Source organism: Sorex fumeus, unplaced genomic scaffold (genome assembly GCF_029834395.1).
Source record: "Sorex fumeus unplaced genomic scaffold, SorFum_2.1 ptg000030l, whole genome shotgun sequence".
Lineage (NCBI taxonomy): Eukaryota > Metazoa > Chordata > Mammalia > Eulipotyphla > Soricidae > Sorex > Sorex fumeus.
Genome location: NW_026606087.1, coordinates 8815466 through 8842340, shown reverse-complemented (window position 1 = coordinate 8842340; position 26875 = coordinate 8815466). Strand labels below are relative to the sequence as shown.

The window sequence follows — 26875 nt, the reverse complement described above, 5'->3', positions numbered from 1 at the left end:
GGGGAGAGGAGCCCATTGAAAGTTTTAGATGTTTTCTTTGTCTTTGCACCAACCAGAAAGGGTTTGAAACCTCTTGTCTGGAAAGAGTCCTTACTCCCATGTCATGTCTCCACTAAGAATCTGTGCTTTGGGCCTGCATTTCCCCCAGAGTTTTTAAGATGCTCTGGAGTAGAAGGAACTTGGGAGACCCACGTCTCTACATCTTAGAGCTCTGTGGGCCTCTGCCTGGGGTGGGACAGAATCCTGTACACATTTGACACTACCTCTTTCACGGGGAGTCTGAGGTCAAACACCTAGACAGGACCTCAAATGTTCTTGCATGCACATGAGCAAAGAACAGAAACTCAGGGCCCAAGAACAGCACCCCATGAAGGAAGACTGAGGAATACTAAGAGCCTCACAGAAGACACAGGTTCGGTAATTACCCCCAGAAGCAGAGTCATTTGATTTTTGCTGTTTGTTCCTGACAGAAGAGCCACAGATGACAGAGTAGGCCTCTCGCAGTCCTGATAGACAGAACATGGATTGTCAACATGTAAGCAAGATTACAGTCTCTGTTCGTAGCAGCTAAAATCACGCCCCACCCACACACCACAGGGACCCCTAGAAGAATACCCAGCAGGTGGGATTCTTGATAAAGACAGATAAAGATCTGGAAGCCCTGAGTGGGCAGTTAACACCGACAGGGCAGGAAGGCCCGGCCCTGGCATGAGGACCTACCCGAGGGCCTCGGCCCCACTCACCTGAAGAGAGGTGAATGCCAGTGTGACATCTGAGGAAGCACCTGTCTCCGCCACCACTCTTACCGCAATGCAGGGACACGTGGGGTGACGCGCTAGGGGGCAGGAGCCCCTGCACTTCTAGATAGGACAAAACACAGACACTTATAGAGAGAGAAGGAGGCTTCCAGGTGTGGCCAGGACAGCTGGGACCATGCAGGCCAGGCCCCCAGGGAAGAAGGAAGCACTGGTGCCCGCCAGAACACAGGCACCAGCACTGCCTTCCGCACAGGGAAGGAGTCCTTAGAACGTTGTTGTTTTTTTTTTAATCATGCAGTAAAGCATCCAGGAAAAGAGAAGTAAGTTCCAACCTACGCAGAAGCACAGAGGGAAACACCAAAGCGCCTGCCAAGTATCTCCTGTTTTTGGCCTATTTAAAGAAGGCTGCTGCCCCTTGGGAATTGGGGGGCTCGGTGGGGGCCGGTGAGCCGCACTCCAGAGGGTGGGACGTGGGGAGTGCTGCGGGGCGCCCCTTACCCACGCAGTCCTTCCTGTTCCAGTGGAGCTTGTACGCAGACAGGCACTGGCACTCGTAGCTGCCCACGGTGTTCACACAGAGCTGCTGGCAGCCTCCGTTGTTGACGCTGCACTCATCAGTGTCTGTGGAGCAAAACACTCTCCTGTCACTGCCTCCCTGCTGACTCTCCAGCCGGGAGGGATGGGGGTAGGGGGACGGGGAGGAAAGCACATGACTGACTGACCCCCACGGCCCAGTAGGTTGCTGACTGCTGACCCCACTTCCCAGGCAGCCCCACTAGGGTGGTTTCAGGAGCTGTTCTTGGTGAAACCATTTTCCCATGAGGAACACTGAGGGGCTACATTCTGTTTGCTGATGTCCAAACTCAGACACCACATTAGGCTGCTGATGTCAAGCTCCACCATCCTTCTGGGCTACATACCAAGAAAAAGAGGACTAGGTTTCCCTGTGTGGCAGTTTATACAGTTGAGGTGTAGAAGAAGAAAAATGAGTTAGCTAGGGGCAGTGAGATAATACAGGGCTCAGGCTATATAACTTAGGGCACGCCCCAAAGGATTTGGGAAGCCAACACTCACCTCTTTCATCATGCAGATGCAAGAAGGGCTACACCCCGCCCCCTCAACCTGCCCTGTGAGTGCTGCATCATCTGCAACCTCTTCCTCAGACTGAGGAAGTCCCTTCAAACTCCTCTTGAACCTAGGGCATGCTCCCAAGGACCCAGAAAACTGACCTTGGGAAAACAGGCCTTGTATGCCATGGCCTATTAGATGCCTAGCACCACTTGGTTCCCTGAACACTGCTGGGAGCAGCCTTGGAGGCACCTGAGTACTGCTGGGTGGCCCTGGGTGATCTGCCACACCACAGAGCCTAAGTAGCACAGTGTCCTTGAGCCCCTGCATTGAACTGCCCGTTCAGTTGGCCATGAATGACCAGAAGGGACTCCTGGACCTCCTCAACACTGCATAAGAAATCGTCTCCTCCAAAAAAAGGAAAGGTAAAGAAAAAAAAGAAACGTGGTCTTGGGCTAATACCCCTCAATGTGAGACTGTGTGTGGATAAGAAGGTGACATCGACTAAAACCTAGACAGGCCTCCATATTTCCATGGGGGTTTCTTGGTGGACTTGAAAAGTATGACTTTAGCACTTTCAAGGCTTGGTTGAAGAGCAGAGACACACTGTAGAGAGTCACTTTCATCCTTCTCTTAAAGCACAGGACACAGGTCAAGTAGAAGCATAGCATTTAGGCCTATGCTTCCTACCTAAATCCTCAGATTCTCAGAAACCCTTGACATCCTGCGTCAGAACTGCAATATGTGTTCTGAAAAGCTGCTGAGCAACTGAGAAGGGGTGGCAGAGTAGGACGCGGCTGGTGCCAAATCTGTGGCACGTGCCACAGGCTACTTGCTCATGAGCCATTATCAGAACGTGCTGCCACAAGGACATAGCAGAGAGACAAAATCCACTTCCATCTCAAAGACCTACTCAGATTCAAGCCCAGAGAGCAGCTCCACTAGCTCAAACTAAGGCTTCTCAGCCAGTTTCCTGCACAGCAGGGTGCCGGGAATGGGAGCTGCCCTCTAAGGCCTGCACCACCACCATCTGCTGCCAAGTTCCAAAGGATGTGGAGTGAGCCTCTGAGATATCCTCTGAATACAACAGCATCAATAAAGTCTATAAAAAAAAAAACTCACAGCTGTTCAGTTTCTTCTGGATTCACAGAAGTTCATTTCTCTCGGTTCCACTTCACACTCAACTTGTTAAGGGCAAAAAGGTGGGGTGGTTTCCCTTAGCACAGAGTTCTCTGGAGTTGATGAGTGGACTCTCTGCCACTGGAATGTCCCATTCGTCCCCCCAAGTGGAAGAATAGGCTTCTAGCTGGAATAACGTTAGGGGTAGACCTTCCCCTCCTGCAGGCCTAACCTCTCCTGACTCTAGAGAGGCCATTGGCTCACCTGCACAGTGGGTAAAGCCATAGAGGGTGTAGCCTTGGTTGCAAGCACACTCAAATGTGCCAGGATAGTTAATGCAGCTGTGGTCACAGGTCCTGTCCAAAGAGCATTCATCCACATCTGGAATGGTCAAAGGGAGAGATGAGTTGAAACCACTCTGATAAGTGGACAGAGCACATTTATAATAATACAACCACTGACAAAACAACACAAAGAGTGATTTGCTATCACTTATACCCATGTGTTTGACGAAAGAGTGCAGTGGCCCACAATAAGTCTTATTTCCAAATTCTGTTGCAAAATTTCACTTACCTAAAAGTTTCTTTGGCATCTCATCCAAGTTTTCCATAATTATTTAAAGTATTGAAATGATGCCAAATGAGATAACTTCCCTAGAAAAGGGTTACAAACTGTAACAGGCCACCAATGCGTGCCATTATATTAGTATTGGTAAGACAATAAGCATGATTTTTATCAGCTACTGTAAATCATACAGAGAGAACACCCAAGTTGGAAATAAATCTGATTCACATCTCCTTCTGATCTTTCCAGAATAGTCTTTTAGTTGCAGGATGTCTATTAATCCTGGGTTTTAATACCCTTTGCACTAAAAAGAATGTACTGACACTAACATTTTCAATCATTTTCTCCTGTGGAAACTGAAATTCAGTTCCACAGTGGCCCATTCCTAGCTTTACTCACCCTGTATCTACCTACACACATACACACACACACACACACACACACACACACACACACACACACACACACCCCACACTGCACTGTTCATCTCACAGAACCCCTCCCTGACTGGTTCAGTTCAGAGCCACCTTGGCACCAGCTAAGGATACGGAAAGAGGCTACATTTGTCTCTCTAATCATCTCCTTTTCCTGATCTGGTCTTTATATCTTTCCTTAAGCTAGGATTTTAATACTCCACTTATTCAACATTTTAGAGGGTTTTATTTACAGAGTTATGTCTAATGTCTTCAAATGGATAAACCAGAACTAGTGTGGAGCCAAAGACAGGACTTTTTCATTGCTAGAGCTCTTTTCCAACACCAAATGTGCCATGAGATTATGTTAATTAAGTATATCTATAGATATTTATATGTTTAAAACCAAATGTGCCATGAAACTATGTTAATTAAAAAAATTTATATTTGGAAGAAACTGGAGATATAAAAACAATAAAATAAAGGGCCAATTCTTACAAAACCTCTTCATCCCTAGCTTTTCCCATAAATCCTGGCAATTTCTTCAGCAAGTTTTTCTGTGAAAATATGTGTTCTATCAAGACTGATGGGTGAAAAATGAGAAAAACTCTGTTTCTTCTACAGTAATTGATGCCATGCTATGAATTCTGTTATTAACATCAGCCAGTTATTGAGAAAGTAGACTTGTTCAGTAGCAGACTTTGGCTGCTCACAATGGACTTTTCTGTGCCAAAAATAATGAGATCACTTTTCTGATTCCTTTTTAATGTGTTTACACAGCTTAAACAGTATTTCATGCTCTATACATTATGAAACATTATGTGGAACAGTTAAATCACTTTCCAAGTCAAATGGAAGAAAACTACAATAACTATCAAGAAAGAATTCACTGAATTTAAAGGGAAATATACTTGAACTTCCTGGAAAAAATAACTATTAAGAAGAGAAAATCAAGAAAGAAACTTATTTTACACCATAAAGTTAAAAACCGGTAATGTCACATCTTTATTATCTATAGTGAAATCAGATAGTTCTGATTTTTATTTAATTTTGAGATTTCTCACAAAGTTAGTTGATCTTACTCTTTTATATAGATCAAATTACAGCATATCTTTCTTGAGAGCTTCTACATGGTTATTAATAGGGCATAAACTGGGGCACTTGAGGTGTGAGGGAGAGAGCTCAATGGGTTGAGTACCTTGTGCGGGAAGCCCAAGTTTGAACCCCAGAACCATGTGGTACCTTAAGCACTGCTGGGAGTGAGCGAAAAAAAAGAGTTTTTCAAAGGAGCTCATCCAAAAACATAAATTAATCCCTCCCACTCAAAATAGCTTACTAATCAATAACAACCACTACCCAGATAATTTCCCCTAACACAGTTAATGTGGGAATGACATATCTAAGAAGGAAGGGGTCTGCAATCCTGTCCAAGGACCACTGTCCTCTCTTCCACTCAGTCCCCCTCCCATTCCCCAGGCATCAAAGACTGGTCATTCCAACAAGAGCTATAAGGACATACCAATGGCCACAGGATCATGATTATAGGCTGACCCTATATTGTGGGGAAGAGGGGCCTTGGAAAAGTTACTCTATCTACACATTTTGCCATGAAATTTTGGTATGAAAATAAAACACAGATGAAATCTTAGAAGAGGAAAACTATTCAAAACCTCAATACCAAGATAACTGTGTACCATTCTAGCAATTTGTTCTGCTGTAATCACACCAGATGGGTTCTTTGAGGTGTTCTCTGATCATTAACAGTCTAGTTTCCAAAATAAATCTGTGAGCTAGATCAGTGCTTTTAGTCTATCTTACAGATGGAAAACGTGAAACTCAAGAGGGAGAGTCGATTACTGACTTGGTCAAGAAGCCAGTAATCTAGTCTCTGATGAAGTAGGGTCACTGCTCTGTTCCCACCAGCATCACGCAGAACAGCAACGTCTCCATACATACCTTGGCAAGACTTTTCATCTGTTAATAATTTAAATCCCTTTTTGCAGCTGCAGTCAAAACTGCCCACAGTGTTTTTGCAGAAATGATCACAACCTCCATTGTGGATCTGGCACTCATCAATATCTGTAACAGGCAAGCATCAGCAAATCAGAGAGCAATACTTCCCTAATTTCCCACAAACCCGTGGAGTGCTACTGTGTGTGCTTTGTTATTCTCTGAACAAAAACAGACCCATATTTTACATTTTACAAACATGCAAAAATATTCACCGGTATTCTTAATCTCCATGTTTTCCTATCTGGCATAACCAATTTTGAAAGATAAGTGTCTCATTCCCCTATGAATTCTGACTTATACTAGTCTTGACAAGCATCAAGAGAAATGCATCTTGGGAACAATGAAGAGGTCCTGATATATTTTTGTCCTTGTCTACTCTCTCAGGAAAAGGTGGCTCCTTTGGTATTCTGTCCATTCCAGTTTAATGATTAAAGCTATAAGGAACTAGAACATTTGTTTTGGCAAATTATGTATGATCAAATAGCCTCAATGCTTTTAAATGATTCCTGATAGTCAAATTAATCTTATCTTTTTTCAGTTTCATCTGGTTATCTACTTTTTATCATGTTAAAGAACCAAGTCTTTGTACTCTTGCCCATGAAATACTAGCAGGCCACTGGGTCGATTCATCAGTAAAAGTTAATAGTACAGTTATTCATTAAGTTCTCCAGATAATCATCTTGGCTGTTATTCATATAATAATCTCTAGGCTATTATTCACATAATAGTCTCTAGGTTGTTATTTATGATATGATGATATTATCTCCTGTAAATGAATGTTTCCTTGAACTGCTTTTTTTTTTCTAATAAGGCCATTGCCTGACAAGGAATATTTGATGCTTGTAGAACTGACCTTCTCAACAGTTGGTGTAATTAAGCCAGTTCTAATTAAGCTTACTCAATTATAACCTTCTCCTAGCCAGGGAAGAAACGCTCCCGTCAATATGAATCATAAGCAAAGCGGGAGTCACCCAGGAGGGGTGGAGGGGAAGAGCAGCTTCGGCGCCCCTCCACATACTCGAAGCCAAGGGGCACGGGCTACCTTTACAGGTCTTCCCGTCTAGCTGGAGAGTGAAGCCGGCAGGACAGCTGCAGTGAACTCCTGTCGAAGTGTCCTTACAGGTGCGATCACAGCCTCCATTGTTGACAGCACATGTTTCTAGCAAGGGGATAAGAAACAAGGGAGTTAGTGTCCTGAGGCAAAGCGGGAAGGAAAGGGCTGTTGGTGCCATGTTAATACTTGACAAAAATTTAGGAACGCCAAGAAGCAGGATGGGGTCTTCACAGTTATCCCTCAAGGCACCACATCCCACAGGAACAGCTCCTCCCGCCATCAATGTCACTGACACTTTCAGGGAATCTGACCACCTAGTCCAAGGGGCAGAGAGGTCTCTGCCAGCCTGCAGGTCTTCCCCTCCGCTGGAGGATCTGAAGCCATTACAAGTTCCTGTTGGCCAGGAAGCCACTATAAGTTCCTGTTGGCCAGTTTGAGACCTGCTCACTGTGCCCACATCTAGCAGTCTAGACATGAATGTAGAACCGGGCGAAGAGGGCTATTCCTTCTCAAATCCCGAGCCCCTTCTCTTCAATCTGAGTAATGCACTAAACAGGAGAGGGTAAGTATCCCCAACCCCAACTGTTCCCTTGCTGTAGACAAATGACCTCATCTTGGAAACTGCCATTAACTCACATGAGAAGTCTACCTTTCCCTGAAAAGAGAAAGATTTGTCAGAGCTACATGAAAAGTCAGCCACAGACATTCAATCACAGTTACAAAGATAAAGAATAATAAGCAAATTCTAGTTCTGAATTTCCTACAGCTACATACAGGTATCCAAATAACAGGCAAATGCAATATTCATTCTGTTAACTGTTAACATCTAGGCCTCCAGAAACTTGATTTTATTTCAAAGGGCAACTCACTCTCAAACCCAAGGGTGTAGGTATGACAGGGCTTGAGGCAGGGAGAGGATACGGGACACAAGCTGAATTTTAATTAACTATGACTGAACAGTTCTGAGCATGACAATGATTGATGATCTCCTTCCTCTCCTAATCCCAGGAGAATGGGAATAAGTGGATTTTTAAAAAGCATCAATATTTAAAGGCAAAGAAGACCGAAGACAAGAGATAAAAGACAAGAGATAAAGCTAGCAAATATTCTGGAAGCAGCACGTGAAGGGAGGAGCATAGCAAAGTTAAACACTGATGGTCTGCAGAGGGGATACCTGCAAATGCTAAACTGATGCGAGTCACAGAATCCCCGAGAGGTTCAGGCAATGAGTACGTTAACTTACTCTAGAAGGAAACTAGTTACTCTAGTTCTGGAATGAAAACTGACCCAGAATCTAACAAGTAAATAAGCCCTTAGATACCTCCCTTTTGCCCACAGCTAAGTGGTTACCCCTTCACTATTCAAGAAGTTTCTGTGCTGGAGAGGTCCAACCAGAGAAACACTGGACTGAGGTCACCAGGGAAAGTCTGCACCTTGAGGAGAGCTCCCAAACCCTGGTCCCACACCTCAGCGCTGTCAGTCAAGCCTATGTTCCCTGGATGAGAGACTAAAAGATTCCACTCCACCTAAGCTAAGCTAGCCAAGTGAGAACCAAAGAGACTGACTCTTGAGGGTCTTCAAATGAAATGACTAAGTCACTGTGAAGCCCACCACTCTGACAGAAGAGTTAATTGTTTTTGTTTTTGTGTGTTTTTTGAGGGGGTTAGCATTTCACTTATTGGCTGAAAAGCCAGCTAAGAAGAATCAAACATTTCAAGAAAGCATCTAGTATGAAATAAGTATACCAAATCAAATAATGGAAGGAGAGAACTTGGACCAAATAAAAATATCAAAAGAGAAGTTAAAACATTTGTATTTAATTTCCTCAAGGAGAGAAGTATCCATGAAATAAAAACAGGTTCACACAACAAAATATCAAAGTACCCTTCTGGAAAAATTAAGTATAAAACCTCTAAAAATATTCCAGTAGGAGCTGGGGATGTGATTCCCCAGCTACAAAGAATAGAGAAAGAATAGTGACTGAGCCTTTCTTGATGTGTGATGCCCTGGGTTTGAGTCTGTGCACCATAGAAGGGAAGGAAAGGGGAGGAGATGGGAGGGGAATGGAGGGAAGAGGTGGGAAGAGGAGGGTACATATACCAAGTAGAAAGATTAGAAGTGAAAAAAGAACAAAACATAATGAAAAAAAGAACAGTAGAACATCAAAATAGTCAACTAACAGGAGTTCCAGAGAGAAAGAATAGAGAAAGCAGAGCCTAGAAAATTACCGGGAAAAAACATATAAAAACTTGAAACCAAGCCACTTGACTGTCTATAGAAAAGGCCTACTGGATGCTCAGCACAAGCTGTGGGACAATCTGCTGAAAGGAGTATGAGTGTGAAATTTCAAATCACCAGGAACAAGAAGATCCTGAAAAAAACCTAGAAAGAAACTTCCACATACAAAAGACCTATACAAAGGATAAAGGGTAAAAACTTAAAGCAGCACTTATTGATTGAAAACAATAGAACACCAGTCAAACCTGATAGAATCTTCTATTGAACTCCGGCTTTTATACTGAGGCAAATTACTATAAAGACATCTCCCAGCATGCAAAGTGGGAAAAAAATCTGTCTTGGTCTTCCTATAAAGTCACAAAGGGATTTAGCCAAACCAGTGAGTGGAATTCCCAGCTGCTGCCACAGCAGGTATGTGTGAACCCCACCAAGTAGTGAGGTACCACAAAAGAAACTTTTTTGGAAGAAAATGGAATTTATAAGATACCTGGTGTGTTTAAACACACAGAAACGGGTTCTAGAGCTCTGATCAAAATCTGAAAGAGAAATGATAGGAGGAACTTAGCTAAAGAAACAAAGAAACTATAATCATAGCACATGGCATGACTCAGGTGCGAATCATGTAGAGACATTCAGAGTCACAATGATAGAAACAACGATAAAGTCATACTGAGTGTGTGAGGGAGAGGGGTCAGAGAGAGAGCACAGGCAGTCAGAAATTTGCCTTGCACACTGCTGACCCAGGTTTGATCCCTAGAACCACATATGGTTCCCAGAGCACCGCCAAGGATCACTCCTGAGCACAGAACCGGGAATAGCCCCTAAGCACCCTCCCCCGCCCCCCAATAAAAAGCATATGAGAGAGAGAACTGATGAGGGCAGAAGATCTAACGCTAATACCTCAGTAAAACAGTAAAAGAAGTAACTATGTACACTCCACTTTTCAGAAATAGGGGCAGGGGAATAAGAAAAACTGCAAAGTATTGCCTCCGGCAAACGGGATGAGGAGAGAGAAATTATGAGACAAGGAAATGATGCATTTTATTACAAGCTTAATAGTATCAATTAAGGTCTTTTTTTAAAGTTCTTACATTATTTGTATGTGCAGTTTTAAGTAATTTTGGAAGGTACCGGGAATGAACCCAGACCTACCTTCAGAGGAGGCATTCTATCAGAGAGCTCCACCCCCACCTTGGAGTGTCTTAATTTAACAGGGCATAAAAGAACTCAGAAAGGCCACCTGCTTGGTGATCAATTCTTACCTACTGTTTAACCTAGAGGCCATCAAAAGACCAGCCTGACTGAGGTGAAGCCAAGCTTTCTGCAGAATAATAATATTTCCAGGGCCAATGGGCTTTCCACCCCCACAGCCAGGCCCGCCCTTCTTTCTCATCCCTGGCTGCTCCGTAGCTGGACCTGGCCATGACCCACAGCCAAGTAACACTCTCCTGCAGCCATTTTCCCTTTCCTTAACACAGGCTAAGACCAGAGTGGACACAAAACACCATACACATTGCCATGCTAATCTAAGGGAGGGGATGCCCATTTGCTCCTCCAATCACAGTTCTCAGAAGAAAGGGGCTGAGCACACACTAAGTTCCAGTGTTTGGATTTGGGGCACCTTTTCATAGCATCATCTCAACTCAGCTTCTGGATAACCCTAGGAGGAGATTCTGCTGCATCCGAGTTAAAGAAAGATGAGGATCCGATGCGCAGGGCAATGGGCCCAAGACTTGTGGCTTGCTGGCAGCCCTGGGTTGCTGACCAGGTTATTCAGACGATTGGTTATTCTTCTCACAACACCAGGGGCTCTCGGATGGTGACTAGGCAACAGCAGAGTGGGTGAAGAACAGACACACCCTGTCTTGACAGGAACCGCTCACCCCGGTCCAGCTGGTTTGAGGGCACAGGGCCCCGGGTTCAGGCCTCATGTGGTAAGTTGGGAAGAGAAAGGAACCACGGCGGTGGCCAGGGGAGGGCGGGTGAGGCGCCTACCCATGAGCAGCCGCCGTTTCACCCGTTTATCCCCGTCCGCCACTGATGTGGCATTGCTCTCCGTCACCTCCAGGGCGCTGTCCTCGCGCTCTACAAGAGACGCAAACGAGCACAGTTCTCAGACTGAACGAGTCCCACCACCCATCCCCGGCGCGAGCGTTGCCACGGAAACCCCAGGCAAGAGGCCTGTGTGAGGCGTGGGGTCTGAGCGCTCCACAACCACGCCTTGGACCAGGCTCTGCGGGAAATACAGCAGAGTCTTTTGCCCTGACCAAAGGGACACGCGAGAATGGCAGCTTTAGATTCATGCCAGTCTCTTCAGTTCAGGACAAAAAGAACCATGGGCCTGGGAACTTAGAAAATGGAGTCGGTGGTCCTGAGAGCTAGTACAGGTCTTAAGGCACTTGCCCTGCATCCTGATGACCCTGGTTCAAGTCCTCAGCACCATATATGGTCACTCAAGCACCCGCCAGGGGTCACTCTTGAGTACAGAGCCAGGAAGGACCACCAGAGTACTGCCAGATGTGTCCCCAATATGGAGAGAAAGAAAGAAAGAAAGAAAGAAAGAAAGAAAGAGAGAGAGAGAGGGAGGGAGGGAGGGAGAAGGAAGGAAGGAAAGAAGAAAGAGAGAGAGAAAGAAAGAAGGAAGGAAGGAAGGAAGGAAGGAAGGAAGGAAGGAAGGGAGGAAGGAAGGAAGGGAGGGAGGGAGGAAGGATGAAGAGAGAAAGAAAGAAGGAAGGAAGGAAGAATGGATGAGAAGAGAAAGAAAGGAAAGAAGAAAGAAAGAAAGAAGGATGAAGAGAGAAAGGAAAGAAGAGAGAGAAAGAAAGAAGGAAGGAATGAAGGAAGAATGGATGAAGAGAGAAAGAAAGGAAAGAAGAAAGAAAGAAAGAAAGAAAGATGAAGAGAGAAAGGAAAGAAGAAAGAGAGAGAGAAAGAAGGAAGGAAGGAAGGAAGGAAGGAGAGAAAGAAAGAAAGAAAGAAAGAAAGAAAGAAAGAAAGAAGAGAGAAAGGAAAGAAGAAAGAGAGGGAGAAGGAAGGAAGGAAGGAAGGAAGGAAGGAAGGAAGGAAGGAAGGAAGGAAGGAGAGAAAGAATGAGCAGCTCCTTGCTGCAATCTTCAGGGGGTGAGGGTGGGGTGACAATAAAATGGAATCAGCAAAGGAGCCCTGGGGGGGTCCTGAGCTTAGAAAGTCAATACAGAGAGTTAGCTCCAAGTTCTCCGAGCCCTGGCACTTGGGGAGCCATGGCCTCCATCTTCAGAACACCAGCACCAAGAGCAACCAGATCCAGGAGGAGAAAGGGCTTTCCAAGGTTGCAGAGGAAGGAGGGGTCCCCCCCCCCCCCATGGTTGGCTCAATCTACTGGCACTGACACAGGCGGAGAAGCACGGGGTCCAGTTGAGGACAAAAGTGTAGGAATCCCCGCACCAGATGGGGCTCAACGTGAGAAAGAGTGAAGTGAGGCGCAGGGCTAGGCTTACTGTTGGTTTGGGTTCAGCTTAGAAGGGGGGGATGGAGGCGGTCCCTCCCCTTGGGCAGGGGTCTCCACTCACCCAGGCAGCTCCTCCCATCTACATGCATCTGGTACTGTGGGTGGCAGCTACACTCTGGGCCTTCGGCTGTGTCCTCACAGGAGTGCTGGCACCCCCCGTTGCCATGGTTACAGGTCACTGAGAGGAAAATGAATTAACACATGAAGCCCTGAGGTTCCCACCACCAGGGCCGTGTCTGGCTGCATCTCGCTGTGTCCGGGTACCTAGTACATGCTAAGTCCAGTGCTCAAGTGGAAGAATCCACTCAGGCCTATCCTTGCCTGTGGCAACAGATGCTGGCAAGATGAACTGCAGAAATGCCCACTAACAGAGGCAGACACGGAAGCAGGGTGGGAAGGCTGGGGAATATTTTCAAGCTGTAAGAGAAGTTACACCAGCAGATCCTTGACCACATCTTTGCTCTATCGGGACAAGTTTGCATAGTAAAACAGTTACTCTGGGAAATTCTTTTGAACTTTATGTGTGGAGCAAACAGACAATATTTAATTTGCACATATAGGTTAGGATTCTCTCATTAGATTACATCTGGATTTGTTATAAGGGAGCATAATCAGAGGAAATGATGGTTCTTTCTCCACAATTAATGCAACTTAACCAATAATTACAAAGACTGCCTGAGTGCATTGATGACAAGCCATCTACAAAACTATCTACTCATCAGACTGAAAAGGCAGAGGAAAGGGGAGGGGAAAGGTTATATGTTTTCTTCATACTCTTGGGACTTTTTGAATTTTTACCTTTGGAATTTCTTTTCTCTCTCTCTCTCTCTCTCTCTCTTTCTCTCTCTCTCTCTCTCTCCCTCCCTCCCTCTCTCTCGGGTTTGCGGCCACCCTTGACTGTGCACAAGGATCCCTCCCGGTGATGATCCAGGGACCATACAATGGTGCCAAGGATTAAACCCAGGTTGGCTGCATGCAAGGCAAGTACCTTCCTCACTTTACTATCTCTCAGCCCCTTTTATTTTTCTAATCTTAAAGACCTGAATATAGATTTTCAATGTGAGAAAAAATAAAACTGTTCTGGGATTACAGTTCTATAAAAAATACATAGCCTTATGAACAACTAATTTAAAAATATGGAAAAAATGGAACATCTGTTGATGTGGTAAAATTCCATGTATTTTTTTTCATTTCTCAGAACAATCCTATTGCCTAAAATATTCTAATACCTTAAAATATTTGAAATTTTAAAACTAAGCCTTTAGAATTCTCTGGCCCCTGCAAACTGTGACAGGTCTGTGCCCACAGGAGAGCACTGGATCTGGGTCCTCCTAAAGATATCAGATACCACGGTGAATGGCCCCACTGTGCTGGGCCTCCCGGAGGCCCCAGGCGCAGCCTAACTGTAGGGGATACTGAGTACATCAGAACTGTGGTCTGATCACTCCAGCTCTGGTTGGCACGCCTAGAGGCTGTGTTCTGCTTTGTGGTGAAGATCAGGGAAAGAGGTCATGAAATTGTCTCCTCACCTCTCCACTGCTAAGGCCACCTCAGTGTAAACAATCATCCTAGAAAACCAGTGGGGCTTCAAAAAGGTACATGGCTTTGGAATGATTTCCTAAAGGAATACCCCTAGTATTTCCTCTAGGATAGACTTTGGTTTGGGATTGAAACTATAGACTGGCTGTGTCCTATGAGCTGATGGAGTTTCTCTATTGTGTTCCTCTATTGTGGGTCCTCGTGGACCCTGGAGAAATCCATTCATTACACAAGTGGGCACCAGGGGAAGGCTGACAGGCAAAAGCAGACAAGGACTCCAACTTGGAGGGGCTCAAAGATGGGGAAAAAGATGCATAAATGCATAATTCAACCCCGAGTGTCCTGCACTAAAATTAAGGACCAGATATGCTGTGGGAGACAAATACAGACAGACTGGCCTGTCAAGGGAGAGCAGGGCAGGCTTCTGAGCGAGCAGGAAAAGGGACTGAAAGCTCTAGCCTTACAGGTCACAGGCCCCCCATTTGAATTCTAATTGGCCATGGACTCCCTGCTGTGATTTTGTGGCTTTACCTCCTCCACAAAATACCTCCTGAAATTATGAATGTGAGATAGTTTTGGAAATTAAATGGAATTTGGCATACCTCTGGACAAGTCTTTGCACATAGTAAATGCTCCCCCCACCCCCCCGGAGTTATCTATTATCCTTATCCTTATTAAAATTCAGGCTGGATATTAAGGTTCAGTGGGAGCGTATGGAAGAACACAGGCTGTTCTCTGGAGGGCAATAATGGGGTGCCTGGGGGTTGAGAGGAAGACAGGGCTCATGACCATCCAAAGGGGACACTTGGTTTTATTCTTGGTGTAAATATAGAGAATTAACACCCAACATTCACCCTCCTACTCCTGAGTTTCATTTTTTTTTCTGACAAACCACCCAATTTCCCTCCCCTCTGGGAGCCCTTGCTGGGACAGTGAGCTGGAGTCTCACTGGAGTCGGCATCTCTCCTTGCATAGCTGCTGAGCTGAGGTGGGGGAGAGGTGCTAACAGGGTGGACAGGAGTCTGTACTCACAGATGCAGTCTCTCTGGTTCTTGGCCAGCTCAAAACCAGGCCTGCACTCACAGGCCACGCTGCCCCTGGGCGCCTCCTTGCAGATGTGACTGCAGCCGTGGTTTTTATTCATGCAGCTCAGACCCTCTGTAAAATACCAACAGGAACAAGTGACACGGGTGACTCCTCCGGCCATGAATAGTGCAAGGCAGGGAAGAGGCAGCAGGAGGATGATGTACAGATCTGTATGTACAGTTTCCATCAGCTCTAAATTTTTTATTTGTTTTGTTATTTTGTCTTGGGGGTGTGGCCATGCCCAGCAGTGCTTTAGGCTTACTCCTGGCTCTGTGTTCAGGGACAATTCCTGGCAGGGCCGGGGGGACCCTATGCAGTGCCAGGGTTTTAAACGCAGTCAGCTATGTGTAAGGCATACACTGCCCCCTGCACTATCTCTCTGCCTTTTGTTTTGGTTTTGGGGGTCAATAAACTTGATGTTGGAGAGTAGGGAGGGGTTGTTCCCTGTAGTGCTGTGGGATAGAGTAATGCCAGGGATAAAACTTGGCCTCACCAGCCGTACATGCTAGGGGAAAAGGCAGCTCAGATAGAGAAGGGAGCGCCAAATAAAGACTGTTGGGAGGATCCTTCCAGGATGGGAGATGCATGCTGAAAGTAGACTATAGACCGAACATGATTTCCACTCAATGCCTCTTTTGCAAACCACAGCACCCAAAAGGAGAGAGAGAACAAAAGGGAATGCCCTGCTACAGAAGCAGGGTGGGATGGGGGGATGGGGGTGGGAGGGATACTGGGATCAGTGGTGGTGGAAAATGGGCACTGGTAGAGGGATGGGTACTCGATCATTGTATAATTGAAATCCAAGCACAAAAATTTGAAAGTCTACAACTGTACCTCATGATGTTTCACTAATAAAAATTTAAAAAAATTCAGCCTCAGCCCCACTTTTAAAAAAGAAAATGCCACTATAACCAAGCCAGGTCAATGAACAAATATGAAAATTGTATTATGTCACCCAAAGATATGATGGCTCAATTCTCCTGAGGTGGTAGGAGCCTCCCAATCTACTGAAAAGCAGCAACCCCAGAGTTTTCCATGGAGTACATGAGACCAGAGCTTCTGGGCCCAGAAACTGGTACTCCAATTCCTCTGTCAGGCTGTAAATCATACTGTATCTGAATGTGAAGAGAAAAGTCTGAGAGTGTAGCAGGTGAGGTGCTTGCCTTGTGCATAACTAAGGGGTTTTCTGAGCGATCCCTGAGCACAGAACCAGGAGGAAGCCCTGAGCACTGCCCATTGTACTATCTCTCTAGCCACCTCACCCCCATATTTTTCCCAGTTTGGGGGCCACAACTGGAAGTGCTCAGGGGTTATTCCTGGATCTGCACTCAGGAATCACTCCTAGTTGTATTCTGGGAAACCATATGGGATTCCAGGGGTCAAACCTGGCTTGGCTGTGCGCAAGGCAAGAGCCCTACCCATGTACTATAAACTCCAGGCCTCCCCCTCCAATTTTCTTTTAAAAAGAAATATTTGGGGCCTGACCAATAGTACTGTGGGTAAGATGCTTGTCTTACACACGGCTGACCTGGGTTCAATTCCTGGCATCCCATATGGTCCCTTGAGCACCAGGAGTAATTCCTGAGTTCAGAGCCAGGAATAAGCCCTGAGTACTGCCCGGTGTGACCCAAAAACTCAAAAAAGAGAAAACAGAAAAAAGAAATATTTCGTGAAAGTTGCCCATGTGACCAGTGCCATGAAAACACCTGAAAAAAATATTCCCCAATGTCACCACTTGTCAAGCTAGAGCCCTAAAAATGCTTTTTTGGTGAGAGGTGATCCAGTGCTTTCCCAAAGACTGACAAGGCCAGCTAAGAAAAGCAGATGGATCTGGTCATGGGCCTGGCTTCCTCTAATACTGCGGTAGAGTGCAGCATACTTTCATGTTTCTAAATTCATCATAAAGGAAACAAGCACCTTGAGAAATGAGGAAAAAAAAGAGAGAGAAATGCCCCCATTTGGGTGGTGGTCAGATTCAAGGTCTCACTGAAGAGAGCATCTCTGGGAACTGAATCCAACTCTGCCTTGTAAACACAGGCAGCTGCCACAGCTCCGGGCCGCACACCCCACCGAGAGCCAATCTCTGCCTCCCTGCCCTGACACCTTCCCCTCACTCTGAAAAGGCAGCAGCACCACATCCAATACTATTTTCAGAGCAGACAAATGAAAGAGGAATGCTCCATTTGCTGGAGCCCCATGAATAGGGACAAAGGCAGCGGGGCGATGTCTCTCGAGACTACCCCCATTACATGGGTGAAAACACACAGGCTGTGCATCAGGATTAGGAAGGGGGAAAAAAATCCATCACTTAAGCTTTCCTGCAGAATTCACTGTTATGATCATTTATGCTGAAGATCATTTTGTAAGTCATTATTTTTAAAAGCCAAAGCACACACACACACACACACACACACACACACACACACACACACAAGAAACCCCACAGAAAACCAATAGCATGTTAGGAAATAGCAGCACACAAAGTTAACCTCATTGTACCCACTTTCGCAGCATCAGCTGTGGCTTGTAAAGTCTACTTTAACACAGGTTCTGAGGATTTAATGTGCATATTGGGGAGGAATTCCTAAAGCAGTGCTCTTGACAGATTGTCTCACTGACAGAGGTAAGGCCCTTGGATGGGAAGGGGTCCCCACTACAGACCGCTACAATCTGCTGCCCAGGTAGAGTTGAATCACCAGGCAATCGGACTGAAAGAACAACATCACAGAGTGCTTCCAGACCACAACGCAGACTCTTGGATTTTGGTTTTAAGGTCCAGACAAGTAGGTTCATTTTAAAGACTCTTTGGGGGATCCAAGAATGTCTGAACTGTAGGAAATTTGGAAAACACAAACAGCAGAGAGAAACTGCATTTGTATTTACTTCAGTCATGAGGAGCCTGTGTCTGTCATCAGTGGTAGAATTGAGGAGGGGAGGCGGGGCGGGGGGAGGTTGGCAGGAAGGAGGCTGGGGCTGAGCTGCTGTGCAGGGAGTCAGGCTGACAGTGGGGGGGAGGAGGGAGCATGCTGAATCTCCAGAGACCTGGGAAAGGGGGGCGGAGGGTGGGTAATAATGGGGTCAGGGGAGTCAGGCTAATGGGGGTTTGCTGAGTCTCCAGAGCACCAGCAGAGGGGTGGGGGTGATGATGGAACGAGGGTGGGCTCCACACTGAGGGGGGGAGTGGTCAAGTCACAGCAGGGTCTCCCGTTCCTTACCCCCTTCCCATCACCAGAAGAGAAAGCTAGCCTTACGCAACTCCAGTAAAGGCCCTCCCGTTGATCGTCGATTTGCTCGAGCAGGCCCAGTAACGTCTCCATTGGAGACTTGGTTGTTACTGTGTCTGGCATATCCAATACTCTCGGTAGCTTGCCGGGCTCTCCGAGAGGGGCGGAGGAATCGAACCTGGGTCGGCCTTGTTGGCCGCTTGTAAGGCGAACGACCTACTGCTGTGCTATCTCTCCAGCTGGAGCGATAGCACAGCGGGTAGGGCGATCGCCTTACAAGCGGCCAACATGGCCGACCCAAGTTCGATTCCTCGGCCCCTCTCGGAGAGCCCGGCAAGCTACCGAGAGTATTCGATATGCCAGACACAGTAACAACCAAGTCTCCAATGGAGACGTTACTGGGCCCGCTCGAGCAAATCGACGATCAACGGGAGGGCCTTTACTTTACTTTACTTACGCAACTCCAGGGGGCTACCCTAGCCCCCCCCCCACCACCACCACCATCACTCTTGCAGCAGCATTTAATTCTGTCTGGACCAGAGGCCACTTGCAAAGACCCAGCAGTCAGTGGACCAGGGCCGCCTCCTCACGCCAACAAGAGCACGGCGAGGGACAGAGTAGATCAGACAGGGCAGCTGAGATCAGGGGTCCTCACTAGACCCAGGCAGCCTGCTGGATTTGGTCTAATCAAAGAGTCATCATTCTGGAAACAAGGCAAAATCATCTTCCACGGAGGACCCCCTTAAAAGTCACAAAAGGCGTCACTGAAACAATGCATCTACACATGGTGAATGAACAGCAAAAGAACTTCAACCCGCTTCATCCTTCAGTTGTGAGAACAGGGCCAAATGTACCCATGCAGCAAAAGGCACTCACGGCCTATTTTACCCTGGGTCAAAAGATATTCATAGCCTTTGGTAATGAGAATGGGGGAAAGGTACACACTTGGGGCAAAGACACTCATGGCCTATTTTTTTTCAATTTTGGGGGGCCAAACTAGGTGGTGCTCAGGAACTATTTCTGACACTGTGTTCAGAAGTGACCCTTGGCAGGGCTCCGAGGGCCTCATGTAGTGCCAGGGGCCCAAACCTGAGCTGGATCCCTAAGAAGCACCTTACTTCTTGTACTTTTTTTTTGTTCTTTTTTTTTTGGTACACACACCCAGCAGTGCTCAGGGCTCACCCCTGGCTCTGTGCTCCTAGTGGTGCTCAGGCGATCATATGTGGGACCTTGGCTGAACCAAGATTGGCAGCATGCAAGGCACACTCTTAAACTCCTGGATTGTATCTTTAAGGTACTGGCAAACTGGAAGAAAACCAGCCACTAATATATCATTCTTGGGATGACCGGCCACAAGCTCTGAAATGCCACTTTGCTGAGAATCCACCAAAAGAAGGAACTCATGAGACATAATGAGAGAAGAGCTTCCAGCAAACCAGTGGAGGCCAGGTACTGGAGACCCCAGTGAAGAAAACCATAACATAGGGAACCCAAGTCTGGGTAGGGGGTGGGTGCCTCTGCCCCTCTTCCCCCCACCCCTGCCAGGGGACCCCAGAGAATGCAAAACTCAGGGAAGGCCAGCTCCAGACTGCTGATGATGACAGGGGCATTCACTGCTGTCCCCAGAACAGGTCTCCCCAGCTCCCCCAGATCCCCAACATCCCCCAGGCACCCCACCCCGAGCAAGAAGCAGGCTCACACTTGGGGCTGTGCTTTGCAGCTCCCTTTTGAAAAACTTGGCAAATCATCCATTCTACTTCTCCTGAGACACGGAGTCCCGTTTGAACTCTGCCCTGTTTCAAGATTAGAATCAGGGGCCGTGAGGGTTTGAAGCTGCCTTGGCGCTCACCCCGTCTAACCCGCTCACTCGGTCCCGCCGGGAAGGGAACTGAATGAAGTTCAGGGACTTGCCCAGGCCTCCAGACTGTGCATAGCTCCAGCATCTCCCTCCACTGGGGACGTGTGTGAATGAAGAGGACGTTCTCGAACAGGATCCCCCGCGGCAGGGGTGCGGGGACGGGGGCGGGGGTGGCGGGGTACAGGCAGAGCTGCGGTACCTTCCGAGCGGTGGATGCACGTGTGCTGGTTGTCGCTCAGGAAGAAGCCCTCCCCGCAGCGGCACTCATAGCTCCCCAGGACGTTGACGCAGGTGTGCTGGCAGCCTCCGTTGTTCTCCAGGCACTCATCCACGTCTGCGGGGAGAGAAGGACCAGCCTTGGCTACAGCGAAGGTTCAAACGCACCCTCCATCACCCGCCCCTCCCAGCCTCGCTTCTGTGCGGCTGCTGCGGAGCAAAGTCCCTTCTCCAGCCCCTGCAGCACGGAAGCTCTGGGCATTGGAACAGTGTCCCCTCCCCAAGCCGTGAGCCTGGCCCTTATGGGTCTAGGGTTCCCCTAACCAGGCTTTCCGTGGAGACACTAGGGGATCTGTTCAGGAAACAGTTACAAACACCTCCTCTTGCCAAAGCACAGTCCTGGGGGAGAAGTAAGCCCTGATGTGGAAAATCAAAGTCTATTCTTGGGCAGAGAGGGAGAGAGGGAAGGGGGGTGAGGGGGAGAAGGAGAGAGAGAGGGGGCGAGGGACAGGGAGAGGGAGAGAGAGGGGCAGGGAGAAAAAGAGGGAAGAGAGAGAGAGAGAGAGAGAGAGAGAGAGAGAGAGAGAGAGAGAGAGAGAGAGAGAGTTTATGCACGAGGGTAAAAGGCAGCAGGAAGGAGGTCAAGAGGGGTTGAAGGGTACCAGGAAGGGTTTTTGGGAATGCTGATGAAAGGTGGACCCCACGACTTCTTTTGTTATAAAGCAGGAAAGGGGGTTCTATGTAGCAGAAAGGGCTTCAGGACTGACCCAGAGGCTGGGAGCATGGAGCATGCTCGGAGCTCAAGTTGCTGCATTTGTCCAGAGCCTGTGTACGAGCCAGGAAGTTATGGAAGAGGAGCAGGAGCGGAGTGGGGGTTGCTCCAGCATCTGTCAAAGTGGATCCTCTTTCTGCAGGGCAGCTCCTGGGGCACAGGCTCCTGTCCAGCTGAGGACAGGACATGGGAAAGGAAAAGAGTCCAAAGCCGGGGCATTCAGCTTCACACATGCACCAGAAACAGCTCCAGCCAGTGCTGGGGGCGTGGGGGTGCCTCGGAAGGAAGAAATAGAGGAGGACTCTGGGCAAGGTGACTACTCGGCCTGGAAACATGTGAGCAATGGGTGCTGTGCCAAGGGATGGGCACAGTCTAGTGTGGGGTACAGAAGTCAGCGGGGGCAGGGGACTGATACGTGTGAGAGGCAGGCGTGCGGGGAGGGTGGCAAAACACCTGAGCCTGGGCTTTAAAGATGCTTTGAAGGGACTGGAGCGATAGCACAGCGGGTAGGGTATTTGCTTTACATGCAACCGAACCGGGTTCGATTCCCAGCATCCCATATGGTCCTCTGAGCACTGCCAGGAAGGAGTAATTCCTGAGTGCAGAGCCAGGAGTAACCCCTTAAGCATCGCCAGGGGTGACCCAAAAAGAAAAAAAAAGAAAAAAGATGGTTTGAAAACCACATGCCCTTGGTTGCCTGATAAAGTGGTGGATGTAGAAGACAGAGCCCAGGCGGGAGAGGGGAAATGGAGAGGCAGAAGCTGAAAGGGGACTTGGCCAGAGGTCGAACCTGAAAACTGGGTAGGAGAGATGGTGGGAGCCTCTGTAAAAGGGACGAGAAAGACAGGGAGGGAGAGACAAATGGAGGCAGCCCCTCCCCCTGCCTTCATCCACACACCCAGGGTGGGACAGGGGACAGTCCTGCACTGCTGAGCACCAGGGTGGCCCACTCATGAGTACACTGACCGCACCGCTCTTCCTGCGCTACAGCCTGAAAACCCTGCACTGATCTGTCCCTGCTTGACAGGGTTCTGTTGGGTCCAGCACAGCCCCCCTAGAACCTAGAGGGGCTCATCCACTCTGTGCTATGCACATCAACCAGGGGAGCACAGCATCTCAGAGCAGCACTGGAGGAACCACCCCAAAAATTCTCAAGACCCATCAGAGGATCAAGGAGCAGGCTGATATCAAAGCGATGTCTTCTCTCCTGCTTCATTTCTCACGTGCCTATCACTAGCTCCTGGGCGCATCCATAAGAAGAAACTTCACATTTAAATATCTGTTATCTGGGTTCAAGCCTCAGATCTCTCCGTCATCCATCCTCCCACTCTCCCGAGCTGATGCCGCTCTAAACTGATGGGACGTCAGCCATCCCCTCCAGCCTAACAAACTCGCCCTTCTCCTGGCCAGGGGTGAAGGGAGCACATTCCACGGGCCCGGCTGGAACACACCTGGCTGGGTGTTCATCGTGTGCGCCTGGGGAGCAGGAGAGCTGGGCCAAAACTACAAAAGCCTGGGTGGGTGCATTGTGAAGGCGCCGCCCTCTGGGCCGCCACACCCTGCACCTACTGTTCCTTTCCTCCAAAGCAATTAATTGGAAGCGTGTCCTTAAGTTTCGAGATGCACTGATTACATGAACACCAAAGTGTGTGTGTTCATGTGCACCAACATTGCATGAGGCAGGCGCATCTTTCCAGGCAGCAGAGTCCTGGTTCTCCACCTCCTCTGCAGGTTCCAGGCCTGACCCCTGGGGTTTGAATCCTCACTCCCCAGAAACTGATAAAATTAGCCTTGGACGATGAAGTTAGTCTAGTGGGGTTTTTGCTGTTGTGGTTTTGGGTTGTTTGGCCATACTTGGCAGTGTTCAGGGTTTGATCCTGGCTTTGCCCTCAGGGATCACTCCTGGCAGGGTTCAGGAGACTATGTGGGGTGCTGGGATTTGAAACCAGGTCAGCCACTTTTAAGGTATACCCTACCTGCTGAATGTCTCTCCAGCCTCTGTTTGGTTCTGACTTTTAAAGAAGGAGCATACCCAGAGGTGCTCAGGGACCACCAGGTCTCCGAGGGGCCATGCGATGACAGGGATTAAACTTGGTCCCTCACATATGTTAGACATGTACTCCATCCCTGGAGCTATTTCCCTGGCTCCTGGTTTTGTTTTCAAACAGCTCACAAGGTTCCATTGTGTGGCCTGATTTGAGAGTCACTGCTACAAAAATAGAGGCTGTCACGTGCCCCTAGATATTTGAAATTAAAAAATAAAATAAAATAACTGAACTGGGGTTTCAGGGGGTGCTACTGCTGGTCTTCAGGTCCACAGGCATTCAGGATCCTGGAGCACACCAGGGTTACCACTTGAGGTAGCTGGGGTTTGTATAGCCAGCATTCTGGCTAACGTATTTACGCTTCATGTGTGATAAGCAGGCCAACGAGAGGGAAGGGGTCACCCCAGAGAACAGAGGAAATGACCCCTCCTGAATAGTTTGGGCTCTGAGCGTCTTTCTTGTTACAAAACCCTTCAACCTTTTCAAGCTTCAGTGGCCAAGAAAGCCCTGTATGCTGGCACTGTTCTCCTAGTGTGTCAATGGATTTCCGAGTGTTTGCTTTTTATTTATTTATTTATTGCTTTTTGGGTCACACCCAGAGATGCACAGGGGTTACTCCTGGCTCTGTGCTCAGAAATTACCCCTGGCAGTGCTCAGGGGACCATATGGGATGCTGGGAACCGAACCCGGGTTGGCCGCATGCCAGGCAAACACCCTACCCACTGTGCTATTGCTCCAGCCCCTTGCCTTTTATTTTGTTTTTGTTTGTCTTGCAGCCCTGTATGATGGTGCTGGAGGACCATGTGGTGTTGGGGATCAAACTGGGGTTTCCTGTGCACAATGCGTCCCCTCCCTGTCCCATGCACTCAGTGAGATTTCAGCAATTTCTGCAAGACGGATCTTTGCTGACAAGCCCAGAGACCCAGGAAGCAGAAGAAATCCAGAGAAATACCTGTCCTAGCAGATAGCAGAGAGTCCAGAGAAATACCTGTGCCAGCAGCCAAGCAAGGGAAGACTTGGGACCTTGGAATTTCTGAGCAGGCTTGAGCTCAGAACCAACCCAACCACCGGAAACAGACAGCTCCTCAGGCCCAGCTGGTTCTGCTTGCCTCAGTGTGGGTTTGAGCACACACGTGATGGCTGCACTGCCATCTGATACAAACCCTTGAAACGTCATGGTTGGCAATTCAAAGGGAAATGTGAGATTGACTGTCATATGAGAAAATCTCATATTCAGAAACAAGTACTGAGTGCTTCCTAAAAAATATACATTGGCTGTAATTTCATTTAAAAAAGTAATGTTTTTTAAGGCCAGGAAGATTAGGTGAAAGCACAAGGTTGACATGTGGGAGGTCTGGGTTCAATGGTCAGCAGTGCATGCCCAACCCCCACCAATCTGGAATGGTTCTCCCATTCTTAAAAACTAACCTCAATTATCTCTGCGCTCAGGGTTGTCACCCCAGTGTATCTCTTATGACTGCCGTCTACAAAAGGGACACAGAGCCCTCGGTCTCTATAAGTCCTCCAGACAACCGCAGACTCGTAAGACCCAGTGCTCGGACCCAGGACCAGACACAGGCAGGAAGGGACAGAGTCTACATCAGGATGGAGTTCAGGGTGACATTATAGGAAAATAAAGATCTTATAATAATTGAGCCCTAAAAGGAAACACCCCTCTCCCAACACTCAAAATACAAGTTTGTCTTATTAATGACTGTGCGGCCCATGAAACATTGTCTCAAGTGGCTGTTCCAATAGCCCATTCTGGAGCCCCATCTGGAGCTGCTTTCTGTAAGTGTCAGGTCCTGGCTTGAATTGTTTCTCCACCAGCCAGGTGGACATGAGTCAGCCACATAAAGTCCCATCAGTGACAAAAGCACCTGATGTCATTTGTCCCATACAACATTCTCCTGTGTGACTGGTAACCCCAACCTTAATTGGCAAAGAGCCCACAAATACCTATCTGTGGTGCTGTATGTGTGTGCAGATGTGTATACAGTGCTGTATATATGTATATGTGTGAGTGTGTAGAAATAAATACAGTGCTGTATATGATACGTATCTATAGTGCTGCATGTATGTGTGTTTGTATATATATAAGTGCTATATATGTATGTGTTTGATATTTCTATAGTGTTGTATTTTTGTGTTTGTGTACATAGTGCTGGATGTATATGGTGCTGCATCTTCTAAGAAGACGCCACTCTCCACTTCATCATTCCTAGCTTCTGTTATATTCCTGGCATAAGGAAATTGGCATGTAAAAAAATACACTTTTTGCAGTCCCCAACTGAAACTCCAACAGATATTTCTGCTTTGTGGAATACAGGGAAGATGTTAATGAAAGGTTTCAGTTTAAATTTCTCTTTCAAGAAAAGAAAAAAGAAGACTCTACCTGGCTGAGAGCCAAACACACAATTGGACTTCACATAAATCATTTTTACCAAATTCTAGAATAGAGACAACACTAAGAAATGGTTATAGGGCCGCAGGGATCATTCAAGAGTCTAAGTGCATGCTTTGCCCATGTTCGATCCTCCATACCACATGGTCCCCCAAGACTGCTTGGCATGACCCAAACCAAAATAATAAAAATAAAAATGGTGGGGGGGGGGGCGGTACATCAAGGAAGGATGCTTGCCTTCCACGCAGCCAACTGGGGTTTCATCCCCAGCATCCATATGGCCGCCCCCAGCACAGCCAGGAGTGATTCCTGAGTGCAGTCAGTTTTAAGCCCTGGGCACTATTGGGTGTGAGACTCAAAAAACAAAAATAAAACTGGGAGCATAGGGGGCTGGAGTGATAGCAAGCGGGTAGGGCATTTGCCTTGCACGCAGCCGACCTGGGTTTGATTCCCAGCATCCTATATGGTCCCCCACACACCGCCAGGAATGTTTCCTGAGTGCGGAGCCAGTAGTAACCCCTGAGCATCACTGGGTGTGACCAAAAAAAGCAAAACAAACAAAAAAAATGGGAGAATAAAAGATAATACATAGGAATTGCCTTGCATACCAAAGGCACACTTCAATCCCTGGCACCACATATGGTCGCCTAAACATGGTCAAGAATAATCCCTGAGCACAGCTGGGTGTGGCCCAAAAGCCAAAAATTAAAATTAAAAAAAAAGATTATTTGCCAAATATTTTTTAACACAAGACCACAGGTTTTTAAGGTGGACTGGAAAGAGAGCACATCAGAGAAGGCACCTGCTTGCACATAGCTGACCACATAAGGTCCCCTGAAAACTACCAGGAATGATCCCTGGGTACAGAGTCAAGAGTAGGCCCTGAGCATCACCAGGAATGCTGCCCCACCAAATTATTTTTTTTTAATTTAAGATTTTAAATATGTACAGTCAATGCTAGAAAGTCAATAAATAGCAATGATAATATCCATCCATCTTCTTAGACTAACAGATAAT

At 47.4% G+C, this 26875-nt stretch overlaps 1 protein-coding gene across 1 annotated transcript in view; it reads right to left on the bottom strand.

Moving 5' to 3' along the window:
• SCUBE2 (signal peptide, CUB domain and EGF like domain containing 2) overlaps positions 1-26875 on the bottom strand; it is a 74997-nt gene that overhangs the window by 36940 nt on the left and 11182 nt on the right. Inside the window, exons 4-13 of the mRNA XM_056116097.1 lie at positions 20621-20755; positions 15286-15411; positions 12776-12892; positions 11223-11312; positions 6978-7094; positions 5879-6001; positions 3210-3326; positions 1257-1379; positions 744-860; positions 426-506 (exon numbers count right to left, since the gene is read on the bottom strand). Coding sequence (XP_055972072.1) covers positions 426-506; positions 744-860; positions 1257-1379; positions 3210-3326; positions 5879-6001; positions 6978-7094; positions 11223-11312; positions 12776-12892; positions 15286-15411; positions 20621-20755 — 1146 coding nt within the window. The remainder of the gene's footprint in view (positions 1-425; positions 507-743; positions 861-1256; positions 1380-3209; positions 3327-5878; positions 6002-6977; positions 7095-11222; positions 11313-12775; positions 12893-15285; positions 15412-20620; positions 20756-26875) is intronic.